At 37.3% G+C, this 16,653-nt stretch overlaps 1 protein-coding gene across 1 annotated transcript in view; it reads right to left on the reverse strand.

Annotated features, from left to right (window-relative positions):
* The window catches only part of RORB (RAR related orphan receptor B), a 36,979-nt gene extending 27,756 nt beyond the window's left edge, over window positions 1-9,223 (reverse strand). Inside the window, exons 1-4 of the mRNA XM_032205647.1 lie at window positions 9,196-9,223; window positions 8,145-8,230; window positions 3,614-3,755; window positions 67-468 (exon numbers count right to left, since the gene is read on the reverse strand). Of these exons, the coding sequence (XP_032061538.1) occupies window positions 67-468; window positions 3,614-3,755; window positions 8,145-8,230; window positions 9,196-9,223 (658 nt within the window). The remainder of the gene's footprint in view (window positions 1-66; window positions 469-3,613; window positions 3,756-8,144; window positions 8,231-9,195) is intronic.
* Between the last annotated feature and the right edge of the window lie 7,430 nt (window positions 9,224-16,653).

Raw genomic sequence — 16,653 nt, forward strand, 5'->3', positions numbered from 1 at the left:
TAAAGACAATATTGTAATCTGGTTTATATTTATCCATTACACAAGAGAAATAATAATTTTCCTTACCTATTTCAGTCATGGATATCCCCGGAGCTAACTGCCCATTGTTGAATGAGCTGTAGGTAAACAAGTTTGGTACAGAGGTGAGGTCATAGATAGGTTCCTGTTTTATCTGTTTGATTCCAGTCATGTCTAACCCAGACTGATCTGGAGAAGGCTGGGCAGAATCCACATTGTAATAACCCTCAGACTTTGGCAGGTCGATGACGTGCCCATTTGAGTAGGTGCTGCCCGTTTCATTATTCAGGTTGCTCAAGCCATTGCTGATGCTGTTGCTGTAAACCCTGGCAAGGGCTTCTGCCTCGCCACTCTGCTGCTGCCGCTGTTCCTGCAGTCGCTGCTGGTGCTTCTGCACTTCAGCATATAAACTATCCCTCTGCTTCTTGGACATTCTTCCAAATTTCACAGCTGAAAAATAAAGCATAATGTAAATCATTGTCATCTTTCTTTCTTCTTCTTCTTCCTTTTTTTTTTTTTTTTTTTTTCCTTGATTCTTTTCAACAAAACCACTTCTCTGATATTTAATTTTAATATCATTTTTTGCTGTGGAAAATTATTATTATTAGAAATGAGAGAGAATGCAAAGTATTACACTGCATCTCACAAAGATGTATCTCACAAAGGAAAACTATCACGTGCCTGGATTTACAAGGTGACAACTGTTAAATTCTATTTGACAGGAGGGCCTATGTCAAGAAACTCACTTTCTACTGTGAAAGTTAAAAAGATCATGTAACTTTTTTTTTTTTTTTTTTTTTAATATATCTCTGTGTCCACTGAACATCAACCCAGAGCTGTAGAGCTGTATGAAATGCACAATCTCTGGATTCATATCCCATATGATTTACCAACTTTCCACAACAGTTTAAACTGTGCATTAACAGGATTAGCGCTATGGATGAAAACAAGCCCTAAAGCCCTATTATCACATCCTTTCAATGGGGTGTTATCTTCACACATTTAGAAAAATCTTGGAGGTTAGAGTTATAACCTAGAAGACAATAACAGATTTGAAGGTAAGCAGCATAAATGAATATAATTTTTTCCACAGAGGAAAGTCTCAGGGATTTACACAATCAGTTTACATAATCTCCATGTTTAAGATCCATGAATTCCTTCTAATGAGAAAGGCAGAAAAACATCAGAGTGAAAAACAACCTTCCCAGGAATAGGACACACTGAGATTAAAATTTTCAAAAAATAAGAAGCTGATTGCAGGGGAACTATGAGAAGTATATCCACATACAGGTATATCCACATATATCCACATGTATATACAGAGTTATCTTTTATTTTTCCATCTCTCTTTAAATTCTGGCTTTCTACTAGCCTGGACCTAGGATTCTCAGAGCAGAGGTAGCTGTGCTGTAAGACAAATAAGATCTTTCCATTATGATACATCTAGCAGAATTTATCAGAGAACAGACAGGAGGACATTCCTCTGGAAATACTTGTTTTTACACATTATGAAGAGTATTTTCCAATGCTGAGTATTTCCAGTCCATTTGTAATGGAGATCAGTTCAGAATCATCACACTTAGTAGGAGAGGATGGGCTTGTCTCCCATTTTTGCTATCTCACAGTTCAGTTATAGACCTCAAGAAGATTCTGAGCCTACACATGTAGGTGAGAGTGAAAATCTTCTAATAGGAAGAACAACAGAAAAAGAAGGAAACAATATGAGAAGGATGTGCCAGAAAATTGAGGGGGTGTTAGCCTGTTCAATTTATTTGAACTTTACTTTGAGAGTTTGTTTTTCTTGTCATGACCCCCAGCTTACTTGAAGCCCTCCATAAAGTCTACAAGCCACTTCACATGGACACACAAAGGCTGTCCCTGCAACTGGCCCATAGCGCATTGCACTTTCTTACAGATGACTGGATTTTGAAAAATGCAACTCCGTATTTTCTTCAAATTTAGAGCCTCAGTAATAAAAACAAACACCCACTGTTTATTCTCATTATATATTCATTAATTGGATTCTCCAGCTGCTGTCAATTAGTATCCTGCCTCCGCACGATAAAAACGAATCTGTTACATGGCTGAGAGGTAAAATTCACATTCATTTTCTCTGCTAAAAAAATCCATACAGGCTATCTTAAACTTGCAAGAGCTCTCAATATTATTAAGTATAAACACCCTCACAGCAACAATGGGAGAAGAAAGTGATGCTGTCAAAAGAATCCCTTTCTTTACCTGTGTGCAGTGTTCCCTGAATTATAGGTTGGGAAGACAGGATTGTCAGTCATGCTAAAATACTTTTGTGATCCCATACTTGGGAAATAGTACTTTTTATGGGAAAGTACGTGCTGTTAAATTACTGAAATTTTGCTACTTTAATTTCCTCCAGGAGGAAGTGGGAGCTGAATTGTCAGAGTATATGGTATGCTAGGACCAAAAGAACTCCATGAGATAGCAATGTATCTCCCAGACTGGTGGAACAGGTAAGCAAGTTGTTTCAGTGAGACATAAAATATACTGAGGCGGGAAAAGACGTTTTTAAACAAATTTAAATTTTTAAACAAGTTTATAAACCAGGCCATATAAAGAAATAGCTCTTTATGTAACTTCTTCATCAATGACTTAATTTCAAATGACAGATTTTATGTAAATTGCTTAAGACTGAAAACTGCTGGCAGGAAACCTAATTAATATAACCTTTCTTCAAAAACAATGTTTTCTTATCATACTTCCTGACCATCTCAAATGTGTTTGTGAGCTGCACAGCCTTTGTATTAGCAGTGGTGGCTGGGGCAGGTCTGCTGTGGGCAGCTTTGCTCAAGCCTCCCACCAGACCTTCAGCATGACTTGCCCACATCTTGGAAGGTGGATCAGAGCTCTACAAAAGATCCTACCTGTGGATAAACTGTGAAGCCTCCCCCTGGTTTGATTTCCATTTTCAATGCTAAATCAACATTTCTTATATAGACCCAGACCCAGACAGGAGGACAGGAGGCAATACACAAGTGAAATAAATGCTTTTTTTTTTTTTTCTTTTTTCATTAAAAAATGCCAGGTCAAGTGCTCTGAATAAAATAAATGAGTTTGAAACCTTAATATTATTTTTTTTTTTTTTTTTTTTTTTTTTTTTTTTTTTTTAATAATTGCCTATTTACTGTCTTTAGAGATCTCAAGGAAAGGGATGCTTTCTTACCTCAATATTTAGCGTTATTAATATAAGAAATTATATAAACTAGAATATAAATCCACCTCTGAAGAGAGGACGGACCATTTTGTGCTTTTAATCAGAACAGCACATTTTATCAGAACAGCACATTTTCCTCCTAACTCTTGATGCTTCCAAACCAACACTGCTCTCCATTTTGTGATTCCAATACACACACCCACTCCACTCCCCCCTTCCACTCCCCCCCCCCCCGAAAAATAACCTCCTTTGTTAACTGGCAAAGATCTGTGTCTCACAGTGCATGCATTACAAAGCAAGGAGCTTCTCCTCTCTCTTTTTCTAGAAATCTACAGGGAGTTTAAGCAAGTCAGTAGTGAAGAAGGGTTTCAAAGGGATTAGGCATGAAGCAGGAATCTGACTCCTTACCATCTCTAGACATTCCCAGGGCAAGACATTTCTGCAGTCGGCAGTGTTGGCAACGATTTCTGTTGGTTCTGTCAATTAAACAGTTTCTCTGCCTTGGGCAGGAGTAGGAGGCATTGTTCTGCTGACTCCTCCGAAAGAATCCCTAGGGGCAATGAAGAAGAGAAACAGAGTATTACCATGTGCGTATATGTGCGCACGCTCACACACACACTCACAGCCATGCTTATTTCTTATTTAGCACAATGTTATTTATGCTGTGGCTTTGCTGATGAACTAAACATGTATAGTGGAATTAAAGAACATGCACTCCCAATAAGGAGAATTTTTCTTTGTAGAAGAATATTAAATAATTCCACTTTGTTAAGAGACAAAAAGTGGAGAGTTACAGAATACACTCCTACTGTGTAATAACTACAAAGTATCATCTAGTGCTTGTTCCTTACAGAGGAAAAGACTGTCAGAATTTGTAAACAGACAACTTAAAATACATATTCTGACTATTTTCTTTCTTTAGTGAAAGATACTGGTAATATCCAGCACTGGTTATGCGTAGCATTAGAAGCTAAAATGTCTGCTGTTTAATTTAACCTGGCAAATGTTGATCTGATCTGGAGAGACCATACACTTCAGGAGTGAAAAGTAATTCAAATTCAAGCATAACAAAAGCACTAGGATTTAATGACTGTATCAAGTAAACCTGACACACAAAGGAGAAAGCAACACCGTTAGAGACTACCATGAGAAAATATAGACATTTCCCATATCAATGCAATATAAATATCCATTTTATCTATTAAAATTTTTGTAGTTATTCTATCTTCTAGAAGCTTTGGCTGGACTATTTGGCAGTTCTTTATCAAAGAACTAGAACTAATACTTAAAGCCTTATGAGCTCTGAAGTGCTACAATCATCACCAAGAGGTACTATTACTGTAAAAGTGACTTGAAATGAAAGAGTTGACTAGAGAAATGAAATCAGGAGATGAAAAAGAGAGAGGGAGAAAACATTTTATAATATTCTTTTTTTTTTTTTTTTTTCCTGTAAAATAAAGAACAGGAGGAACATTGAATCTAGAGACAGAAAGAGAAACAAAAGACAGAAAGAAAAGAAGTTCATTGGCAAACTTAACAGCTGTGGAAACAGGTAACTGCATGGCTTTGTGTTGGGAAAGGTGAAGGCTAGTCTAACAACTGCAGGAAACCACAAAGAGAATGCATCATTATTGCAGTTACACTAGTTATCAGAAGTGACACAAAAGTGGTTGTGCTTTTCTGGGTTGGTTTGTAAACAGCTCTCAGTGGAGTCAGAAAGCAAGAGCTTACTGCACTCATTAAGCAAAACCAGTGTTATCTCCATGCAGACTGATAATGATAAAATATGGAATCTGTAACTGCTGTGGTTTCTGTGAATGGCTCAATTTGCTTGCCAGGGGTAGCAAACAAACTTTCACTCAAGTCCTTGCAAACCAAATCAGGGTGTCACAAGGTGTCAGTAACAATGGGCTATAGGCATGATATCCCGCTAAGGAGACAGAAGTGGTAGTTCCTAATGTTGAGCATAAGGAGACTATTTGGCCTGTGCTGGTTTTATCAGTGATTATATCTAAAAATTAAATTAAGTTTTATGATTTGTACTGCTAAGAGAATGAACGTCCATGCATGAACATAGGGTGGCTTTCAGAAAAAATCTGGTAGGGACTTGCCTCATCCTGGCTGACCAAAACTTTCTTCTTGCTGTGGAGGTGAGCTTAATTTAACACTAGATGGATGATAATTGCAGATAATTCTTACCCACTTTTTGAACTTTACAGCCAATTTGTTTGTGACATGAGGAACATTTTCTGGTTTAGATTTTAGTGCCTCTTATGTGGATATGGATTTGAGAGAACAAATGAATTAAAAGATGTTAAAAACACACACACACAACCATCTAGCACCAACATGTCTTAACCTGCAGTGCTGTTTCTATCCATTGTCTGATCTCCTCTCACAAGACTATTTTTTTTCCCTCCCATTAAGGTTGATCTCCTCTTACAAAAACTTGTTTGTTCCTTTTCTGCCCCTCTTAGGAAAAAATCAAGGGTTACATAATGAAGTTAATCTACAGCAGGTAATTTATTTCTCCAAGGAGACTTTTGTAATTTGTTCTTCATGCAAAATATCTCAGTGTTTTCTTCAAAGTAGAGAGAAGTTATTTCATGTTTAGGGGATCTTTATACAATATTGGCTATATTTGCTGAGAATAATGACAGTTAGGGAAAGCAGGGAATGAATCATTACTGAGGCCACAAAAACTTCAAGACAGGTCAGAAGTAGCAAACACTTTGTGCCGGGGCCAGCAGAGGAGATGAGAAGAGACCTCTCATCAAAAAAAGGAAAGTTTTTTTTTTTTTGTTTGTTTGTCTTCAAGCTTTTTGTTTCTCAGAAGAAACCTGTCTTCAGGTTTCACACTGACAGTGGAAACAATGGCAGCAGACACCATTTTTTCACTGGCTCCAGTACGCTACTCAGTCTATGCAGGTGTGTATCATGGAACTGCCACAAAGTTTATGACACCCCTTAAGCACTTAGGATATGCATTTGCAGTGGCAGAACTAATGCAGACATGCAGTGAAAGGATTTTGTGTCCCCTGGAGTCTGTAGCAATGACAGCAGCAGTGTAATCCTCCAACACAACATCCTGAAATGCTGTGGCCCTCTGGTGTCTGGCTCAAATCCACACATGCTGGTGGATACACTTCTGGTCTCTTTCTTCTGCACATCCTCTCCCTTTTAATTGGTTCACATTTCTAATGCATTCAGACAAAAGGAGCTGGACATGACCAGTGTTGGACATTAGTGTGTGTGTTGAGCAAATAGTTATATAGCAGCTGGGTGATGAAGAGTAGAGTTGCACTGCTTGAGACAGTGCTTACCTTAAGAGAGAGGTCTTGCAGAGGGAGAGGCTTCCTCTTGAACCTGATGTGAAAACTGACATCTTTCTTTTTTTTTTTTTTCTTTTTTTTTTTTTTTCACAGCAGACTCACAAAACAAGATTAGACTAATTGATCTGATACTGGAACAAAAACCATAGGCTTAAAACTGCTGTGAGTGCAAGAGAAGTTATTTATTCCAAAAAGTGGTCCTCACACAGAGCTGAGGGGTGTCATCTCCCCATAGGGTACACAAAAGGCCAGCATTAACCCTAATCACATCTACAGGAGACTCCACCCTTCATTCTACTCTTCTGTGGAGGCTGGGTATTGAGTTAATACTCTCATTTTCTGCTTAAAGAATTTCTCTCCAGTCATTTTTGTGCCAATGTTGAGGTATCAGATCAACACATGTCTTAAAACGTGTTAATCTTAAACACAAATCTTAACACATGTCACTGTTGGAAAAATATGCTTATCCCCGGTCCAGTCTCACAATAAGACAGTGTCACATTGTGGAGTCTTTGTTTAAAATTGTTAATATTTCTGAAAGAAATCTGATCTTTGACAATATATTGTTTCTTAACATGTTGGCATTAAATATTTTCATTTCTGAATAGGTGTACACAAATTTTCAGATTTTACAAATACAGAATTTCACTCTACAGAATTCTCACTCTTTCCATACAGAACTCACTGTTTCCATACAGAATAAACCAGAGATATAGTCGTCATCTTTGCAACTTCTCTTTTACATTTAGAGCTAAAATAACAGTGCGTATAATATAAAATTCTGTTTTCCCATAGGTAATAATCTATTTCCTTATATAATAAAAAGTACAGAGTCTTTTTAAAGTTGAAAACTTAAGCCTTTTTGTTGTATTTGCTTGGGGTCTGATTACAGTTATTTGAGCCAATGTCTGGGATAATATTCTAAATTTTTATTTATTTATTTATTTATTTTTGTCTCACTGCCAGTTCCTAGCAATTCCACTATGCTGGAGCTTATAGAGAAGAAGGAAAAGGATCCTTTTACACTACACATAACATAAGGCATCTTTTTCTTTTAGAGACTACAATTTGGCTTGCAGAGAATGCAAAGCGTATAAAATATGACTAAACTGACACCAGTAAGCTTTTAAGATGTTGAACTGAGATACCGTATCAACTTCTAATGCTACAAAGAATATGTAAGAAACAATCCAGTTCTCAAGCTGATTTAAAGTAGAACTTGTGTGACTTTAAGTTGCAAGTTTATTTTATATTATAAAATAATATAAATAATAAATATAAAAATAATACAATGATATAATAGTATAATATAATAATATAAATATAATAAAAATAATACATAATATAAATATAAATATATAATAAGTATAAAATACTTTTATCAGATGTGATTAATTCATGTTTCAAAAGAGGATGTAACTCTAAAGACTATTTAATGAAAAGAAAAGTAACTTGTAAAATCAGACACAGAACACATGTATATGATCAGCAGGCTTTATGGTCTTCGGTTTCTCTTGCTTGAAAGAGTGTAGAAGTGTATTATTGCATACACTAATGCCTGAGGCTAATGCAGATGATGATGACTATTCTGTACTCAAATCTCATACCTTGCAGCCTTCACATGTGATGACTCCATAGTGTATTCCAGAGGATTTATCACCACAAATTTTGCATGGTATCACTTCAATTTGCGCTGAAAAATAAGACAAATATTTTGAGTATGTAATTCTATTTCATTTCTTTCTTCCTGAAAGGAAGGTTTTAAAAGATAGAGGTAGACAACAGACAGGCTGTGTCCCCCTGTTTCCTCCCCTGATAACATAAAACTGCTTCTTATTGTACTGTATGTTTCTGAATGCTTTGATTTGGCAGAATTTAATTTCTTCATATTATGTAATTTCTGCCATACCCCACAAAACTCTTAAACAGTTTAAGTTATCTCATGATTAACAAGTTTTTCCTCATATTCTTCTCTTTTGTTTTTACTTGTTAATTTCATCTTAATTATTACTAATGACAGTCATTAAGGATCCTAAATAATTGTCTAGATTGTTCTTGCTTACAGTTTTCAAATATTCATGACTTCATTTTGCAGAGGTAGGTTTACATGGTATGTTTTGGTGCATTTTGCAGAACAGTAGAGGTGATGAAGTTTTCATATCCTTCAGATTATGGCTTCAAGACACACAAAGATCTCCCAGTAGGAGAGATAAGTTTGCCAACGATTACTTAACCTCTCTTTCTCTTCAAGCGGTTTGTTTGAGCCCCAGCTCAATAGTACTACTATTACTAGTACTTAACATCAATATCAATAATTAATTTAAAATTAAATCAACAAACAATTGATTAATAATTATTAATTATAGATTATAATTAATATTAATTAATAAGAATTTTAAAAACAAGTAATTAATAAATAATATGGATAGCTATTGATAATTAGTATTAATAGTACTACTAGCCCCTACTCAAAAATAGGCAATATCCAGACCGAGGTTAAATATCCAATAACTGTGTGATGGGAGAGTCAGGCACTACCTGAAAGTGTTTGAATATGTCTATCTTTCATATCCCTTTATAAACCAAATGATTAGAAAATTACTGTCTTCTATGTGTATATACTTTTCTTTTGGTAATGTAGCCATTAATTTCCCTTACCTACTTTGAATTCTGCGTATGTTTCCATTTTCTACATTGTAAGAAGACATGCTCTGAAATTTAGGGAAGGATTGTACTTATTCTAGTAAGAAGCATCGAGTTGAAATGAAACCCTTTTTTTTTTTTTTTTTTTCTTTCCTATTCATTTCTTTTCCACTGTGGAAGTATGTTTTCTCTGGATTTCTCCTGCAACCTGGAACTAGTATCATACTTGGTAAAGACCAGTACTCCTGGCAGATATTGGTTGTGGTTTAACCCCGGTAAAGAGTCACACCCCACACAACTTCTAGCTCACTCCCCACCAGTGGGATGAGGGAGAGAATTAGAAGGGTGAAAGTGAGAAAACTCATGGCTTGTGGTAAAGACAGTTTATTAGGTAAAACAAAATCTGTATGTGCAAGCAAAGCAAAATAGTTCTTTCAGTACTTCACATCCACAGACATTCAGCCATTTTGGGCTGCATGGCATCATTCAACCCTTTCCAGGAAGCATAGTTTATTCACCACATGTAACAGTTATTTGGCAAGACAAATGTCATAACTCTGAACATCCTCATCTCCTACTTCTTTCCCCTCACCTTTTATTTCTGATCATATGATATGGGATGGATCCACTAGTCAGCTGGTGTCAGCTGCCCTCACTGTGACCCCTCCCAGTTTCTTGCACAGCTAGTGAGGTAGCATGAGAAGCAGAGAGATCCTTGGCTCAGTGTAAATACTGCTCAGCAACACCTAAAATAGCAGTGTGTTTTCAACACTATTTTCATCACAATTCCAAAACAGCACAATACCATCTATTGGCTTCTATAAGCACATCAGTGATAGAAGACCACAGAAATTGCAGGACCTCTCTGGAAGGAAACAGGAGACCTGTTTACCTGGAAAGGCTGAGGTACTCAATGGCTTTTTTTCCTCAGTCTTCACTGGCAAGAGCTCTAGCTACATAGCCCAAGCTCCGTAAGGCAAAATCAGGGACTGGGAAAATGATGAACTGCCTACTGTAGGAGAAAATCAGGTTCAAGACCAGTGAGGGAATCTGAAGGTGCACAAGGGGGCCTGATGAGATACATCCACAGGTCCTGAAGAAAACAGCAAATATAGCTGCTAAGCCATTGTCCATCATTTGAGAAACTGCAGCAGTCTGGTGAAGTTCCCATTAAATGGAAGAGGAGAAACATAAACTAGATTTTTAAAAAAGAAAAAAGGAAGACCCAGGGAACTACAAACTAGTCAGTCTCACCTCTGTGCCTGGCAAGATCAGGGAGCAGATCCATCTGGAAGCTATGTTAAAGCACATGGAAAATAAGTGATTTGTGGCAGCCAACATGGCTTCACTAGGGACAGATTGTGCCTGATAAATCTGGTGGCCTTCTAAAACAGGATTACAGTATTGGTGGATAGGGGAAGAGTAACTGACATCAAATACCTTGAATTGTGCAAAGTGTTTGACACTGACCCCCATAATATCCATGTCTCTAAATTGGAGAGACATGGTTTGATGGATGAACCACTCAGTAGGTAAGGAATTGACTGGATGGCTGCACTCTAAGAGTTGTGGTCAATGGCTCAGTCTCCAGGTGAAGATCAGTAATGAGTGGTGTTTCTCAGGGGTCAGTATGGGGATCACTGTTATATAACCTCTTTGTCAGTGACACGGAAAATGGGTTTGAATGCACAAGAGTGCACTTGAGTACACAAGAGTCTCAGCAAGCTTGCTGAAGACACCAAGATGTGTGGTGTGGTTGACAAACTGGAGAGAAGGGTTGCTATACAGAGGGACCTGTACAGGCTTAAGATGTGGGCCTATGAGAACCTCATGAAGTCCAACAAGGCCAATTGCAAGTTCCTGCACCTAGGCCAGGGCAATCCCAAGCACAAGTAAGCCTGGGTAGAGAATGGATTGAAAGCAGCCCTGAGAAGGATCTGAGGATGTTAGTCAAAGAGAAGCTAAGCATGTGAACCAGCAATGTGCAGTTGCAGCCCAGAAAGCCAACAGTTTCCTGGCTTCCTGAAAAGCAGTGTGGCCACCATGTTGAGGGAGGTGATTCTCTCCCTCTACTCAGCTCTCATGAGACCCAATCTGGAGCACTGTGTTCAGCTCTGGGGCCCCTATTCTAAGAATGACATGGATCTATTAGAATGAATCCAGAGGAGGGCCATGAAGGTGATCAAGGGGCTGGAGTGCCTCTCCTACCAAGATAGGCTGAGGTAGCTGGGGTTGTTCAGCCTGGAGAAGAGAAGACTCTAGGAGACAGTATCTAAAGGGGGGGCTAAGGGAAAGCAAGAGAAGGACTTTTTGCCAGGAAGTGTACTGATAGGATACAAAATAATTGTTTTAAACTAAAAAGGGGTAACTTTAGTAGGAAGAAATTCTTCACCATAAAGGTAGTGAGGCACTGGAACGGGTCTCCCAGAGAAGCTGTGGATGCCTCATCCCTGGAAGTGTTCAGGGTCAGGTTGAATAGAGCTTAGAGCAACCTGGTCTAGTGGAAGGTGTCCCTGCTCCTGGCAGGGGGGTTGGAACTAGATGGTCTTCAACTTCCCTTCCAATCCAAACCATTCTATGATCCTATGATCAGAAGATTCTAGTATGAAGAAAATTAACTCTATCCTACCCAAAACCAAGACAATATCTTCCATATTTGGGGCAAAAATAGTAACAGTTCTCTGTAACACAAGTCACTCATCAAATACTTGGGCAGCAAAACTGAGAGCCTGCATGGTGAGGCTACCCTGAGCACAAAAGTTGCTAGCCCTTAGTACTTTGTATGGATAAATTCAACTCCAAAATGGATTGGAAGTCAGGAAAACAAGTTTATAATTCAGGACATTTCAAACCTGTTGTCACACAAAAAGGCTATAAATACTGGAGAAAATGTATTTAAAAATGATTGCATATTTTAAGACAAGCACTAAGCACATTCGTATGTTGAATGTTGGGGTAATGTAATAGCATAGTCTGGATTTTGACCATTTCCAATCTATAGTTATCATTTATCACTACTTCCAGGAAACAAGAGTTTCCTAAGAGTTATCTTTCTGCCACCATCAAGTTAAGCAAGCAAAGCTCAAGGCAGTGTCTTGCAGAGCCACCATACTTCCCACTGAAAGGAAAATTGCAACCCCTACTCCTTTGTATTACATGGTAGGGACTTACTAAAGTAAAAACCACAAGGTGAATATTAGTGTGCCTCTTCTCTGTAAAGTTAGTAACTATTTCCCTGGGACACCATATACAAAATGAACCAGGAAAAAAGAACATTTATGGATGGTTAGAGAAACTTTTGTTTCCCATTGTAATCTCACTTTTCTAAGATGCTGTCTCTGATCAATCATATTTCTAGGTGAGGTGAACACTGGCTTAAGCAAGCAATAGAGATTTTTAAATTGTTTATAAGCTAAGATGGATAGGATGAATTTTGCTGTAGAAAAATATTATTTATTGTTAATATGTTTTGGGTCCTTCTATTCAAGAAAGTTCATGTCTTGAAACACAATTTGCTATGTCATCCACATTTTTGTGATTAGTTTCTGTATCTTGTTTTGCTTTCACAAAACACGTGATGTAGATTTTCTACCTTCTTAAGAAACTTGTATACATTGGCTATCCTTCTAGCTTAATAACCACATTAAAAAAATAAATAAATAAAAAATAAATGGAAATTCCTTATAGAAATGTAGATGCAGTTTCTTGGTAATTCTTCCAGGTTGATACTGTTTAAAAATGCTCATGCCTTATCCCCACTGAGGTAATTAAAATATTTAAACATGCACATCAAGGTAGTGCTCTTTGAAAGGCTAGCTGAAACAATTGCTCACAGGTTTCTGCTTGAAAGTCATGTGGAGGGAGCAAAGGTAGGCCCTAGGACCATGTGCTGTTTTATGCTGATAAGCATCAAAGACATATATCAATGTCAGAAGCAGGGACTACTGTGACAATATGAGGAGATCTCCAGGAAAAGTAATGACAAGGGAAGAAAAAAATAAAAACAGTTCAAAGATACTTTTAATGTGACTTGCGTATACAGATTGTAAATGCTGTACGAACAGAGATAGAAGTATTGATCCTGTGACAATCATTGCATTAAGCACAGTACTCGTTACCATGAGCAATCAATAATTCCATGTGTGACTTACAATTATAAGCACTATGCTCATGATAAATATTTCTGGATCAGGTCACTAAATGCTAAGGCTCTGGGTTTCAATTAATATGAAATAAATATTACAGGCATGCAACTTATCAATTAATTCAAACCTTTGTTCAAAACTAACCATTCTATAAAATAGTAAATACAGGATCTCTAAGAAATTGCTACTATGGCTCCTCAAATAGTTCACAGAGAAGGTAACATCTTTAGGACACAGAAAGCATTTGAAGAAGTTTGGAAAAATACACTCTGCTATGGTCTCCTAGGCATTTCTTTTTGTTCATAGGACAGCAGAACAATATTTGTAAGAGAAACCTTGAGTCATTAATTGTACAGGACAGATGAAAAAGAAACCACTGTATTCCCTGAAACATCTTGAATTACCGTAATTAACACCCAATGTACCAGGTTTCTTTTGCAGATTTAATGATTGCCAGGGACTACTACACCTTTTTCACATCTTGTATTTGTTCAGACACCTATAATTTTATGTTGTTTCTCTTCCTCCTTTCTCCTCTTAGGCCAAGAAACATTTTAGGGAACTGTATATCCTACTGCTACCCATAGCTGCTATAAACTAAACAGCTCACTTATGAATTCCTTGCAAGTATAAAATACATTGATTCGGTACTGATTCCTGAATACTGAAGTAAAAATGGAAGGAACTAATAGTGGAGTTGCCGTAATGATAACTTTCAGCAGTACAGGAAAGGAATTTATTTTCTACCAATATACTAAAAATGAGAAAACATAACAACAAAACTACTTATCTCCAATTTTAGAGTCCTTCCACTTGCCTTCTTACACATCAACTTTAATAATGTGTGTAAGAGTAATGGCTCCTGCCTTTTTTTCAAGCTACAACATAGGTCTCAACTGCCCATTTGTTCAATTTTTCAACAAGCACATTCAGTTTTCATCCTGTCTTGAGATGTATCACTCAATAAAATTCTGCAAACAACCATCACCCAAAATCATTAATAATGTTTGGATATATGCTGCATTGTGGATCACTAATCACTTATCACTAATAGTAACTTCTCTCATCATTATCACAGGGTCATCCTGCCTCTCTTCAGTATTCATCTCTTACTTTATACATCAGCTTAGGAACTACTTTTAGGTTTATATGGCATCCTACAAATTCAAATGCCACAATGGAGTTAATTAAATCCACATGACTAGTAACAATAGCCTACAAGATGCCGGGTTTACCATCTGGAACCTATTTTATTCTCTCAGGACAATGGGAAGAAAGGTAGAATATGATTAAGGAAGCAAATACTAAATCTTCTCAGACATTTGAAGTGAACCCTTGGGGAAAATACATACATACGTACATACATACATATATATATATGTATATACATATACATATATATACTTACAAATATCTTCACTAGTCATTTTCTCCTATGATGGCCCGAGTTAGAAAGATGCATAGATTTTTCTTTGTTGGCAAAGTATTTACTGGCACTAAATTAATTATTGTAAAAATAGGGCAATTATCAGGTTTCAAGAATAGTTATATTGGTGGAATTAGGAAAAAATCCAGGAGCTGCATGGTTATCTGCTGAATTCCTCTTGAAACAAAGATAAGAGTCAACAAGACAGTCGATGACAGTCAATGTGTCCACTGTATATTTCTGAGCACTAGCACTCACATGTATATGTTATCTAACAAGAAAAAAGTAAAACTTACATTTTATGTAATCTCAATTTAACATCTGAGAAACTTCACTTAGGAGAGACAGGACTGTAATCTCCCAGACCTGTAGCTTTGGTTCCAAGGGGAAAAAAGACTCAAGCTTTCAATATTTAGTTCTTGATCAAAAGAGTATATTAACATATGCTGGGCATGAACTTTGAAGAGGAAGTCCTCTGTTATTTGTTGATCTAGGAGGGATCACACGTGGAAACATCAAGGCTAATCAGAGAACCAGTAGCAAAAAACCCAGCTCCTTCACCTTCCAAGAATTCATAACATCCTTGAACTGGAGTTCTTTGAAAAATACTCTTAAATTGGCCCAGATCACTTTCATATTTGTATCCCTAAGTGATTTCAAATTGAATATATTAAATCATTTTCATCTAGTGCCAACTCTGCTTTCTTTCATCCTGGCCTCTGTGAGTAAGACAGGTTTTTTCCTTCAGTGTCACCATCAATAAAAATTTCCACTACAGACTATGCTGCCAAGTAGTACTTGGTATCTTCTTTGCTATTGATTTAGATATTCTGTGGTGACAGCAAGACTTCAGGTGCTTTGCATTTGTTTTTAATAATCTGAAAACATGCAGTTGAAGATACTGGCTACATTTTTCTCTGCCATACCTCATAGAGTGAGAGCTACACCGTTAGCAATATCTAAGCAAGCTAGTGAATGCTAGCTAATGTTAATTAAGGTGTCTGAAGTTACATATATACTGTCAGTCCTTCCCAAAATGATCCATTAAAGTAAGGAGACACGGTGGAATTGACCCAGGAAAATACCTGCTTTATAAAATCGTAGAAGTTTTACACAGTAGTACGCACAACTCTGGTTACAGGTCTGGACCCTATTCCTGGACTTAGATCTGCAAAGGCTGTCAGGTCCACTCTGCCCAGTCCATTATGGCAAAGTAATGGACTCTGCCCAGTCCATTACCAAATATGCCAGTTAATAGTCTGTGTGCTGAGCAAATAGTTATATAACAGCTGGGTGATGAAGAGTAGAGTTGCACTGCTTGAGACAGTGCTTACCTTAAGAGAGTGGTCTTGCAGAGGGAGAGGCTTCTTGTTGAACCGGATGTGGAAACTGACATCTTTTTTCACAACAGACTCACAAAACAAGATTAGACTAATTGATCTGATTCTGGAACAAAAACCATAGGCTTAAAACTGCTGTAAGAGAAGTTATTTATTTCAAAAAGTGGTCCTCACACAGAGCTGAGGGGTGTCATCTCCCCATAGGGCACACACAGGGGCCAACATTAACCCTAATCACATCTACAGGAGACTCTGCCCCTCTCTCCTACTGCTCATGTGCAGAGACATGCAAATTCCCCAGAAGCAGTAATTCTTTATCTGTATGAATCACTGGGCACACACAGTAGATTTGATCTGCACATGGTTTGTAACAACTTGTCATGAATTTCAGAGAAAGTGGTAGTCCTGGCTGTTAGATATTGAGAAAACTGATAGATCATCACTTGAAATAGCAGAGTGATAGATTACAGTTAAAAAGATTGTTTTTCCCATAAATCCACACAGTTGTCATGACTGAATTATTTCGTGATCTTGCACTCTCAGTTGAAGTTTTTTTAGCTTA

This window comes from Aythya fuligula, chromosome Z (genome assembly GCF_009819795.1).
Source record: "Aythya fuligula isolate bAytFul2 chromosome Z, bAytFul2.pri, whole genome shotgun sequence".
NCBI classification, from domain to species: domain Eukaryota; kingdom Metazoa; phylum Chordata; class Aves; order Anseriformes; family Anatidae; genus Aythya; species Aythya fuligula.